Consider the following 12,324-nt stretch of genomic DNA (forward strand, 5'->3'; position numbering starts at 1 on the left):
CTCCAGGCTTTTCTCTAAGCTCCTTGGCCACCCATGGTGCTCCTCTGTGGAATGAGCTTGAAGAAGGTGGCCCTTGACCACTGCGCTTCCTTGGTCTCCTCATCCCTGCTTTATCCCGTAGGGATGCTCCAAGCAGATAGCTCTGCCTCTGCCCTCCTGATGTTCCCTTCTCCCTGAGCATCTCCAGCTCCACTGCTTCCTCCTCCCTCGACCTTCACATTCCCCAGCAGCCACTCCTTGGTGGTGGGAACAAGGTCCAGGCTCCCACCTCCCTCCACAAGGAAGCTGCTCTCAGCATTCCCGGAAAACCCCGGGCGTCTCCCAAGGGCCTCATCCACTTGGGTCTTCCTTGGTTACCCCAACTGGGATGTCCCCTGCATCCTGAGCCAGAAGCTCTTGGTGGGATCCTCATCCAGCCCATAGACCATTGACCAATGTCCCCAAAGACCTGTCCTTGGGTCTCCAAAGACCCTCAAGACCCTCAGAGACATCAACCATTGACCAACGTCCCCCAAAGATGCTCCAAAGACCCACCAAGACCCCCAAAACCTCTTGAACCCCCAAAGACATCAACCATTGACCAACATCCCCCAAAGATGCCCCCAGAGACCCACCAAGACCCCCCAGACCCCATAGACCCCCAAAGACATCAACCATTGACCAACGTCCCCCAAAGATGCTTCAAAGACCCACCAAGACCCCCAAAACCTCTTGATCCCCTAAAGACATCAACCATTGACCAACGTCCCCCATAGACCTGCCATTGGGTCTCCAAAGACCCTCAAGACCACCAAAGACATCAACCATTGACCAATGTCACCCATAGACCTGTCCTTGGGTCTCCAAAGGTGCTCCCAAGACCCCCAAAACCTCTTGAACCCCCAAAGACATCAACCATTGACCAACATCCCCCAAAGATGCCCCCAAAGACCCACCAAGACCCCCAAGACCCCATAGACCCCCAAAGACATCAACCGTTGAGCAACGTCCCCCATAGACCTGCCCTTGGGTCTCCAAAGATGCTCCCAAGACCGCCAAAGCCTCATGGACCCCCAAAGACATCAACCATTGACCAATGTCCTCCAAAGATGCTCCAAAGACCCATCAACACCCCCCAAAACCCCATAGACCCCTCAAAGACATCAACCATTGACCAATGTCCTCCAAAGACCCATCAAGGCCCTCCAAAACCCCATAGACCCCCCAAGACATCAACCATTGACCAATGTCCCCAAAAGTCCCCAAGACCCCCAATTGCATCTTAAGAGCCCGTGACCCCCCCCAAGCACCCCCATAGCACCCAATTCACGCTGGGGTGACCCCAAACCCAGACCTCCAGCACCCACCTGAAGGGTGGAGGAGCAGGAGGGAGACGCAGAGCAAGGCAATGGTACCCAATGGGCAATCCCACATCCCTGTTGGGTGCTGGGAAGGTGCCGGGATCCAGCCCCGGCAGCGGTGTGATGGGAATGGGGTACGGAGCGGCACCGGGAGGAACTTTGCTCCCAAAGGGGAGGGTGAAAGCGGAGCTGTCAACACCCATTCCCGGTAAAGGGGTCACCCGTGGGACACGTGGCACGGGGGAGGGCCCATGGAGCCCATGGGATCCGGGAGACACCTCCAGGTACATCCCAAAGCCTCTCCTGATCCCCTGTGGAGGGGAATGGGACCGGGTGGGAATGGGGATATAGGGTGGGAATGGGGATGTGGGGCGGGAATGGGGAGGTGGGGTGGGAATGGGGAGGTGGGGTGGGAATGGGGAGGTGGGGATGGGGTGGGAATGGGGACATGGGGGATAGGGTGGGAATGGGGATGTGGGGCAGGAATGGGGATGTGGGGTGGGAATGGGGATGTGGGGCGGGAATGGGGATGTGGGGTGGGAATGGGGAGATGGGGATGTGGGGTGGGAATGGGGAGATGGGGATGGGGTGGGAATGGGGACGTGGGGGATAGGGTGGGAATGGGGAGGTGAGGGATGGGGTGGGAATGGGGAGATAGGGTGGGAATGGGGATGTGGGGTGGGAATGGGGAGGTGGGGGATGGGGTGGGAATGGGGGTAAGGGCTGGGAATGGGGATGTGGGGTGGGAATGGGAGCGAGGGGTGGGAATGGGGACATGGGGGATAGGGTGGGAATGGGGAGGTGGGGTGGGAATGGGGATGTGGGGCAGGAATGGGGATGTGGGGTGGGAATGGGGAGATGGGGTGGGAATGGGGATGTTGGGGACATGGGGTGGGATTGGGGGTGAGAGTTGGGAATGGGGATGTGGGGCGGGAATAGGGAGGTGGGGGATGGGTGGGAATAGAGATATGGGGATATGGGGTGGGAATGGGGATATGGGAAGAATGGGGGGGGGATGTGGGGTGGGAATGGGGATGTGGGGTGCGGATATGGGGGGGGATGTGCGGTGGGAATGGGGATGTGGGGTGCGGATATGGGGGGGGATGTGCGGTGGGAATGGGGATGTGGGGTGGGAATGGGGGGGGATGTGCGGTGGGAATGGGGATGTGGGGTGCGGATATGGGGCATAGGGTTTGGATACGGTAACCTCGGACCCCCCAGCACCCCAATACCAGCACGCAGCACCCCCCAATGGCCCCATAACCGCCCATAGACCCCCCCTCCACGACAGGAGTCCCACCGGTTGCCATGGAAACACCCCCACGCCCCCAGCAACCGTTGCCAGGAAGCCCCGCCCCCCGCGCTCCCCGTTACCATGGCAACGCCCCAAGGTAGCCCCCGTCCACCACGCCCCGTTGCCCCCAGCAACAGGCCCCGCCCCGTCCCGGAAGCTCCGGCGCATGCGCGGTGCGGCTGGGCCTGGAGCGAGCTGAGGGGAAGAGGCCGGGAACGATCGTAACCGTGAGGCCCGGGAGCGGGCCCCGGGGCTGTCCGGGATACCGGGATACCGGGATACGGGCACCGGGAGAACGGGAACAGAGGGATAAAGGCACCGGGATACCGGGAGCACCGGAACATCCGGGATACCGGAACCGCCGCTATGGTGAGGGGGGGGGCGGGAACGGGCGGCCGCTTGGGGGGGGTGGGCTGAGGAAGACGGGAGGGGAGGGTCACGTGGGGGTGCTGTCACGTGCCCCAGGGGTGTCATGTGACCTCCCCTCATGGCCTGTCCACATCCTGAGCCCAGCCCCATAGCGAGCCCCCAGCCCCATAGCGAGCCCCGCGTCCCCTCCAGCCCCATAGCGAGCCCCCAGCCCCATAGCGAGCCCCGCGTCCCCTCCAGCCCCATAGCGAGCCCCCAGCCCCATAGCGAGCCCCGCGTCCCCTCCAGCCCCACAGCGAGCCCCCAGCCCCATAGTGAGCCCCGCGTCCCCTCCAGCCCCACAGCGAGCCCCCAGCCCCATAGTGAGCCCCGCGTCCCCTCCAGCCCCATAGCGAGCCCCGCGTCCCCCCAGCCCCATGGCGAGCCCCAAGCCCCATAGCGAGCCCCGCATCCCCTCCAGTCCCATAGCGAGCCCCGTGTCCCCTCCAGCCCCATAGCGAGCCCCGCGTCCCCTCCAGCCCCATAGCGAGCCCCGCGTCCCCTCCAGCCCCATAGCGAGCCCCCAGCCCCATAGCGAGCCCCGCGTCCCCCCCAGCCCCATAGCGAGCCCCCAGTCCCATAGCAAGCCCCGTGTCCCCTCCAGCCCCATAGCGAGCCCCGCGTCCCCTCCAGCCCCATAGCGAGCCCTCAGCCCCATAGTGAGCCCCGAGTCCCCTCCAGCCCCATAGCGAGCGCCAAGCCCCAAAGCGAGCCTCGCGTCCCCTCCAGCCCCATAGCGAGCCCCCAGCCCCATAGTGAGCTGAGTGTCCCCCCCAGCCCCATAGCGAGGCCCGTGTCCCCCCCAGCCCCATAGCAAGCCCCGTGTCCCCTCCAGCCCCATAGCGAGCCCCCAGCCCCATAGCGAGCCCCGTGTCCCCCCCAGCCCCATAGCGAGCCCCCAGCCCCATAGTGAGCCCCGCGTCCCCTCCAGCCCCATAGCGAGCCCCGTGTCCCCTCCAGCCCCATAGCGAGCCCCGTGTCCCCTCCAGCCCCATAGCAAGCCCTGTGTCCCCCCCAGCCCCATAGCGAGCCCTAAGCCCCATAGTGAGACCCGCATCCCCTCCAGCCCCATAGCGAGCCAAGTGTCCCCCCCAGCCCCATAGCGAGCCCCGTGTCCCGTCCAGCCCCATAGCGAGCCCCAAGCCCCACAGCAACCTCCATGTGCCCCCCCGCCGCATAATGACTCCCATGTCCCCTCCTGCCCCATGCCAACCCCCCAGCCCCATAGCAGCCCCCATGTCCCTTCCGGCCCCATAGCAACTCCAGTGTCCCCCCCAGCCCCATAGCGACCCCCCAGCCCCATAGTGACCTCCGAACCCCATAGCGACCCCCATGCCCCCTACAGCCACACAGCAAGCCCCCAGTCCCATAGCAACCCCCATGTCCCTTCCAGCCCCATAGAGACCCTCCAGCCCCATAGCGATGCCCATATCCCCTCTAGCCCCACAGCGACCCCCATGTCCCCTCCAGCTCCACAGTGACCCCCATGTCTCCCTCTGCCCCATAGCGACCCCCATGTACCTGCCAGCCCCATAGCGACTCCCCAGCCCCATAGCGACCCTCATGTCCTCCCAGCCCTGTAGCGACCCCCATGTCCCCTCCAGCTCCACAGTGACCCCCATGTCTCCCTCTGCCCCATAGTAACCCCCATGTGCCTGCCAGCCCCATAGCGAGACCCCAGCCCCACAATGACCCCCGTGTCCCCTCCAGCTCCACAGTGACCCCCATGTCTCCCTCTGCCCCATAGCGACCCCCATGTCTCCCCAGCCCTATAGTGACCCCCCAGCCCCACAGTGGCCCCCATATCCCCCTCAGCCCCACAGCAACCCTCCAGCCCCATAGCGACCCCTATGTCACCCCCAGCCCCACGACCCCCATGTCCCCTCCAGCCCCACAGTGACCCCCATGTTCCCCCCAGCCCCATAGCAACCCTCCAACCCTATATCCCCCCCAGCCCCATAGCGACCTCCATGTTCCCCCCAGCCCCGTAATGACCCCCACGTCCCCTCCAGCCCTATAGCACCCCAGCCCCACAGCGACCCCCAGCCCCACGGCGCCCGCTGTCCCCGCAGATGCGGTTCATGCTGCTGTTCAGCCGGCAGGGGAAGCTCCGCCTGCAGAAGTGGTTCCTGGCCACAGCCGACAGGGACAAGAAGAAGCTGGTGCGGGAGCTGATGCAGGTGGTGCTGGCGCGCAAGCCCAAGATGTGCAGCTTCCTGGAGTGGAGGGACCTCAAGGTGGTTTACAAGAGGTGACAGCAGCCGAACCGGGCCAAAACCACCTGAAAGCGACCCAAAACCACCCCAGAAACACCCGAAATCGACCCAAAACCACCTGAAAGCGACCCAAACCATCCCAGAAACACCCGAAATTGACCCAAAACCACCCCAGAAACACCCGAAATCAACCCAAAACCACCTGAAAGCGACCCAAACCACCCCAGAAACACCCGAAATCGACCCAAAACCACCTGAAAGCGACCCAAAACCACCCCAGAAACACCCGAAATCGACCCAAAACCACCTGAAAGCGACCCAAAACCACCCCAGAAACACCCAAAATCGACCCAAAACCACCTGAAACCGACCCAAAACCACCCCAGAAACATCTGAAATCGACCCAAAACCACCTGAAAGTGACCCAAACCACCCCAGAAACACCCGAAATCGACCCAAAACCACCCAAAAGCGACCCGAAACACCCGAAATCGACCCAAAACCACACCAGAAACACCCGAAATCGACCCAAACCCACCTGAAAGCGACCCAAACCACCCCAGAAACACCCGAAATCGACCCAAAACCACCTGAAACCTACCCAAAACCACTCCAGAAACACCCAAAATCGACCCAAACCCACCTGAAAGCGACCTAAAACCACCCCAGAAACACCCGAAATCGACCCAAAACCACCTGAAACCAACGCAAAACCAACCCAAAGCAACTCAAAATCACCCCGAACCCACCTGAAATCAACCCAGAAACGCCTCAAAAGCACCTGAAACCAACCCAAAACCTTCCGAAACCACCTGAAATCACCCCAAAACCAACCCAAACCATCTCAAATCCCACCTGAAACTACCCCGAACCCACCTGGACCCACCTGAAAATAACCTGAAATCAACCCAAAAACACCCAACCAACCCCAAAACACCTGAAATCAACCCAAACCCACCCGAACCAACCCAAACCCACCTGAAACCAACCCAAAACCACCTAAAATCGACCCCAAAACAGCTGAAACCAACCCAAAACCACCCCAGAAACACCCGAAACCAACCCTAAAACACCCCCAAAACACCAGAAACCATCCCAAAACCACCCAAAACCACCCAAAACCATGGGTTCCATCACCCCACATCATGGTTTTGGGGTGGATTTTGGTGGTTTAAGGTGGTTTTGGGTTGGTTTTAGGGTGTTTTAGTGTGGTTTGGGGGTGGTTTAGGGTGTTCTAGGGGTAGGTTTAAGGTGCAAGGTGGGTTCCGGCACCCCACGCCATGGTTTTGAGATGGGATTTGGGTGTTCTAAGGTGATTTCAGGGGACTTTTGGGGTGTTCTATGATGGGTTTAGGGTGCAAGTTGGGTTCCACCATGGGTTTGGGATGGGGTTAGGGTGTTTTTAGATAGTTTAAGGTGGGTTTTTTGTGGGTTTGGGGTGTTCTAGTGTGTCTTGGAGGTGTTTTGGGGTGTTCAGGGGGTATTTTGGGAGGTTTGAGGGTGTTTGGGGGTGTTTTAGTGTGTTTGGGGTGTTCTGGGGTGGTTTGGGGAGTGTTTTGGGATGTTACGGGTGTGTTTTGGGGCGTTTGAGGATGTTTTAAGGGTGGTTTTGGGTGGTTTGGGGGTGGTTTAGTGTGGTTTGGGGTGTTTGAGGGTGTTTTGTGAGTATTTTGGGGTGGTTTAGGATGTTTGAGGGTGGTTTGGGGTGTTTGAGGGTGTTTTGGGGTGTTTGGGGATGTTTTGGGTGTGTTTTGGGGCGTTTTCATGTGTTTTGGGGCTGTTTGAGGGTGTTTTAGGGTGGTTCTGGCTCCAGCCCCCCCATCCCTGCTGCCTCCCCCCCAGGTACGCCAGCCTCTACTTCTGCTGCGCCATTGAGGGGCAGGACAATGAACTCATCACTCTGGAGCTCATCCACCGCTACGTGGAGCTGCTCGACAAGTACTTCGGCAGCGTGAGTGGGGCACCCCATAGACACCCTATAGACATCCTATAGACATCCCGTGGACACCCATAGACACCCCGTAGACACCCCATGGACATCCCATAGACACCCCATGGACAACCCATAGACACCCCATGGACACCTCATAGACATCCCATAGACACCCCATGGACACCACATAGGCATCCCATAGACACCCCATGGACACCACATAGACATCCCATAGACACCCCTAGACACCCCATGGACACCCCATGGACATCACATAGACACCCCATGGACACCCCATAGACACCCCATGGACACCTCATAGACATCCCATAGACACCCCATGGACACCACATAGGCATCCCATAGACACCCCATGGACACCACGTAGACATCCCATAGACATCCCATGGACACCCATGAGCACCCATAGACACCCCATAGACATCCCATAGACACCCCATGGATACCACATAAACATCCCATAGACATCTCATAGACACCCCATGGACACCACGTAGACATCCCATAGACACCCTGTAGACATCCCATGGACACCACGTAGACATCCCATAGACACCCCGTAGACATCCCATGGACACCCCATAGACATCCCATAGACACCCCAGAGACATCCCATGGACACCCATGAGCACCCATAGACATCCCATAGACACCCCATTGATACCACATAGACATCCCATAGACACCCCATGGACACCACGCAGACATCCCATAGACACCCCATAGACATCCCATGGACACCCCATAGACATCCCATAGACACCCCATGGACACCCTGTAGACATCCCAGAGACACCCCATAGACATCCCATAGACACCCCATAGACATCCCATGGACACCCCATAGACACCCCATAGACACCCCATGGACACCCCATAGACATCCCACGGACACCTCATAGACATCCCATAGACATCCCAAGGACACCCATGAGCACCCATAGACACCCCATAGACATCTCATAGACACCCCATGGATACCATGTAGACACCCCATAGACACCCCATAGACATCCCATGGACATCCCATGGACATCCCATGGACACCCCATAGACACCCCAATGGACACCATGGACACCCGCATGGGCACCCCATAGACACTCCAATGGGCACCCCCAATGGGCACCCTTGTTGGCACCCCGATGGACACCACAGGGACACCCCATAGACACCCCATGGAAACCACCATTGGCACCCCCCGTTGACACCTCCATGGGCACCACAGGGACACCCAATGGCCACCAGGATCACCCCAGGGATACGAGAACCACCCAAGGGCTACCCCAGGGCCATCCTAAGGGCACCCCAAAACCATCCCAGGCCCACCCTAAGCTCCATCCCATGGGCACGGGACCACCCCAAGCTCCATCCCATGGTCCTGGGAGCACCCCAAGCTCCATCCCATGGACCTGAGAGCACCCCAAGCTCCATCCTATGGTCCTGGGAGCACCCCAAGCTCCATCCCACGGTCCTGGGAGCACCCCAAGCTCCATCCCATGGTCCTGGGAGCACCCCAAGCTCCATCCCATGGACCTGAGAGCACCCCAAGCTCCATCCCATGGTCCTGGGAGCACCCCAAGCTCCATCCCATTGTCCTGGGAGCACCCCAAGCTCCATCCCATGGACCTGAGAGCACCCCAAGCTCCATCCCATGGACCTGAGAGCACCCCAAGCTCCATCCCATGGTCCTGGGAGCACCCCAAGCTCCATCCCATGGTCTTGGGAGCACCCCAAGCTCCATCCCATGGTCCTGGGAGCACCCCAAGCTCCATCCCATGGACCTGAGAGCACCCCAAGCTCCATCCCATGGACCTGAGAGCACCCCAAGCTCCATCCCATGGTCCTGGGAGCACCCCAAGCTCCATCCCATGGTCTTGGGAGCACCCCAAGCTCCATCCCATGGACCTGAGAGCACCCCAAGCTCCATCCCATGGTCCTAGGAGCACCCCAAGCTCCATCCCATTGTCCTGGGAGCACCCCAAGCTCCATCCCATGGTCCTGGGCCCATCCCAAACTTCATCCCATGGGATTGGGATCGCAGTGGGGTCCATGCCGCCATTCTCCGGGCAGGTCTGCGAGCTCGACATCATCTTCAACTTCGAGAAGGCCTATTTCATCCTGGACGAGTTCGTGATGGGCGGCGAGATCCAGGACACCTCCAAGAAGAGCGTCCTCAAGGCCATCGAGCAGGCGGATCTGCTGCAGGAGGTGAGGGACCCCCGTACACCCCTATGGAGCACCCCTATGGAGCACCCCTATGGAACACCCCATAGCACCCCAATGGAGCACCCCTATGGAGCACCCCATAGCACCCCTATGGAGCACCCCTGTGGAGCACCCCATAGCACCCCTATGGAGCACCCCTATGGAGCACCCCATAGCACCCCTATGGAGCACCCCTGTGGAGCACCCCATAGCACCCCTACGAAACACCCCTATGGAACACCCCATAGCACCCCTACGAAACACCCCTATGGAACACCCCATAGCACCCCTACGAAACACCCCTATGGAACACCCCATAGCACCCCTATGGAGCACCCCTATGGAACACCCCATAGAACCCCTATGGAACACCTGTATGGAACACCCCATAGCACCCCTGTGGAAAACCCCATAGAACCCCTATGGAACACCCCATAGCACCCCTATGAAACACCCCATAGAACCCCTATGGAACACCCCATAGCACCCCTATGGAGCACCCCTATGGAATACCCCATAGAACCCCTATGGAGCACCCCTATGGAGCACCCCATAGCACCCCTGTGGAACACCCCATAGAACCCCTATGGAACACCCCATAGCACCCCTATGAAACACCCCATAGCACCCCTATGGAGCACCCCTACGGAACACCCAATAGCACCCCTGTGGAACATCCCATAGAACCCCTACAAAACACCCCTATGGAACACCCCATAGCACCCCTATGGAGCACCCCTATGGAACACCCCTATGGAATACCCCATAGCACCCCTGTGGAACACCCCATAGCACCCCTACGAAACACCCCTATGGAACACCCCACAGCACCCCTATGGAGCACCCCTATGGAACATCCCTATGGAACACCCCATAGCACCCCTGTGGCCCACCCCATAGCACCCCTATGGAACACCCCATAGCACCCCTATGGAAGACCCTCAAACACCCCCAAGGGGCCCCCCCAAACACCCCTATGGAACACCCCTATGGAACACCTCATAGCACCCCTATGGAACATCCCAAACCTCCCCTGTGGAGCCCCCAAATACCCCTATGGAACCCCCAACACCCCTATGGAACACCTCTTTGGAACCTCCAAACTCACCTGTGGAATACCCCAAACACCCCTATGGAGCCTCCAAACATCCGTATGGAGCCCCCAAACTCATATATGGACCCCCCCTGAAACTCCCTTATGGAACACCCCAAAACCCCTATAGGCCCCCCAAAACACCCCCTATGGAACCCTCAAATCTCACCTATGGAGTCCCCCAAACACCCCTATGGAACCCCCAAACATCCCAGTGGGACACCCCCAAAACTCACCTATGGACCCCCACAGAACCCCTCGCCACGGGGTCATGGTGATCAGTGGGACCTAACAGCTCTCAAAGTCCCCTATAGCCCCCCCCCGAGGTGCTGGTGCTCCCCAAAGTCCCCTATAGACCCCATATAATGTCCTGGTACCCCTCTAACACCCCCATAGGATCATGGTGCCCCCCCCCAGATCCCCTGTAGACCCCCCCCGTGATGTCTTGGTCCCCCACAAAGTCCCCTATAGCCCCCTAATACCTCTATAGCCCCCCCCATAGGATCATGGTGCCCCCCCCAGATCCCCTATAGACCCCCTCTATGAGGTCCTCTTGACCCCCCGAAGTCCCCTATAGATCCCTAACACCCCTATAGCCCTCCTATAGGGTCTTAATACCCCCCTAAAGTCCCCTATAGACCCCCTATGAAGTCCTGCTATACCCCAACGTCCCCTATAGACCCCAGCTACTCCCATAGCCCCCCCCCATAGGACCATGGTGCCCCCCCGACATATTTAAGGGCCCCTCTTGTGCCTTTTGCCCTCGCCCATAGGTGGCTGCTGTCACCCCATATATAGGGGACCCCCCTATGTCATTGGGGGGGATCCCCCTTTATCCCCCTGCCTTGTGCTCACCCAAACCCTGACCCATCTCCTCCCCCCATAGGAGGATGAGTCCCCCCGCAGTGTGCTGGAAGAGATGGGGCTGGCATAGCCCACCCTTACTGGGGGAGGGACACCCCCATATTAATGGGGTCCCCCCCCCATTCATCCACATGGGACCAACCCTGGACACAACAACAGGGAGGGGGGGGCACCCCAAAAGGCCACCCCCAAGCTGTAAATATATATATATATGGGGGGGCACCCCTTTATTGGGGGGGGTCACCCTTTTTGGGGTGCTGGGGGGGCAACAGGGACCCCCCCTTGTCCCTTGGGGGTTCCCTCCTTTGGGGGGGTCACTCATTTGGGGACCCCCCCATAACGGGACCATCCTCCTGCTGCCCCCCCCTATGGAATAAAGCCTATGGAGACACCCCCCCCCGTGCTGGGTGCTTTTGGGGGGGTACTGGGTTATAGTGGGGGGTTCATGGGGCCAATATGGGGGTGCGGGGAGGGGGTTTTGGGCCCCCCCCCCCCAAGATCGAGGGTAACTCGTACTAAAATAGTCGCTTTTATTCGATAGCAAAAGTCAATGATAGGGTATTTACAACCCCCCCATGGGGGGGTCTCTAGGGCTGGAATTGGGGGGGGGGGGTCCTAAGGATGGAGGGGAGGAACTGGGGGGGGTCTGGGGCTGGAAATAGGGCAATTCCAGGGCTGAAACGGGGATGGAATTGTGGGGGCAGGAGCTGGAACTGGGGGGGCATTGGACATGGGGGGGGGCCTCAGCAGTGGGAATGGGGAGGAACACAACACCCGAGCAGGATAAAGGGGGGGGGTCCTAATGGGGGGGTTGTGCCCCCGCTATGGGAACCCCCTGGGGGGCCCCCCCAAAACCCTCTCCAGGTACCGCTGCAGCTCCCGATCCCGAAGAGGGGGTGGGGGCCGGCGCGGGGGGGGCAGGAAAGTCCGGCCTGGAATGTGGTTGGAG

General features: G+C 59.9%; 1 protein-coding gene across 1 annotated transcript; it reads left to right on the forward strand.

Annotated features, from left to right (window-relative positions):
* The first annotated feature begins 2,827 nt into the window (after positions 1–2,827).
* AP1S1 (adaptor related protein complex 1 subunit sigma 1) lies at positions 2,828–11,738 on the forward strand. Its single transcript, XM_080631984.1, has 5 exons — positions 2,828–3,003; positions 5,115–5,293; positions 7,101–7,209; positions 9,284–9,421; positions 11,398–11,738. Exons 1-5 carry the CDS (start codon positions 3,001–3,003, stop codon positions 11,443–11,445), a joined length of 477 nt encoding a protein of 158 aa, XP_080488110.1. The 5' UTR covers positions 2,828–3,000; the 3' UTR covers positions 11,446–11,738.
* Positions 11,739–12,324: the final 586 nt, after the last annotated feature.

Source organism: Psittacula echo (genome assembly GCF_963264785.1).
Source record: "Psittacula echo genome assembly, chromosome: 19".
NCBI classification, from domain to species: Eukaryota; Metazoa; Chordata; class Aves; order Psittaciformes; family Psittacidae; genus Psittacula; species Psittacula echo.

Excerpts from the sequence above, each read along its gene's own strand:
- AP1S1 (XM_080631984.1), top strand. Across the intron at positions 5,294-7,100 it reads CTCAAGGTGGTTTACAAGAG|GTACGCCAGCCTCTACTTCT; the intron begins GTGACAGCAGCC and ends CCTCCCCCCCAG. Across the intron at positions 9,422-11,397 it reads AGGCGGATCTGCTGCAGGAG|GAGGATGAGTCCCCCCGCAG; the intron begins GTGAGGGACCCC and ends CTCCCCCCATAG.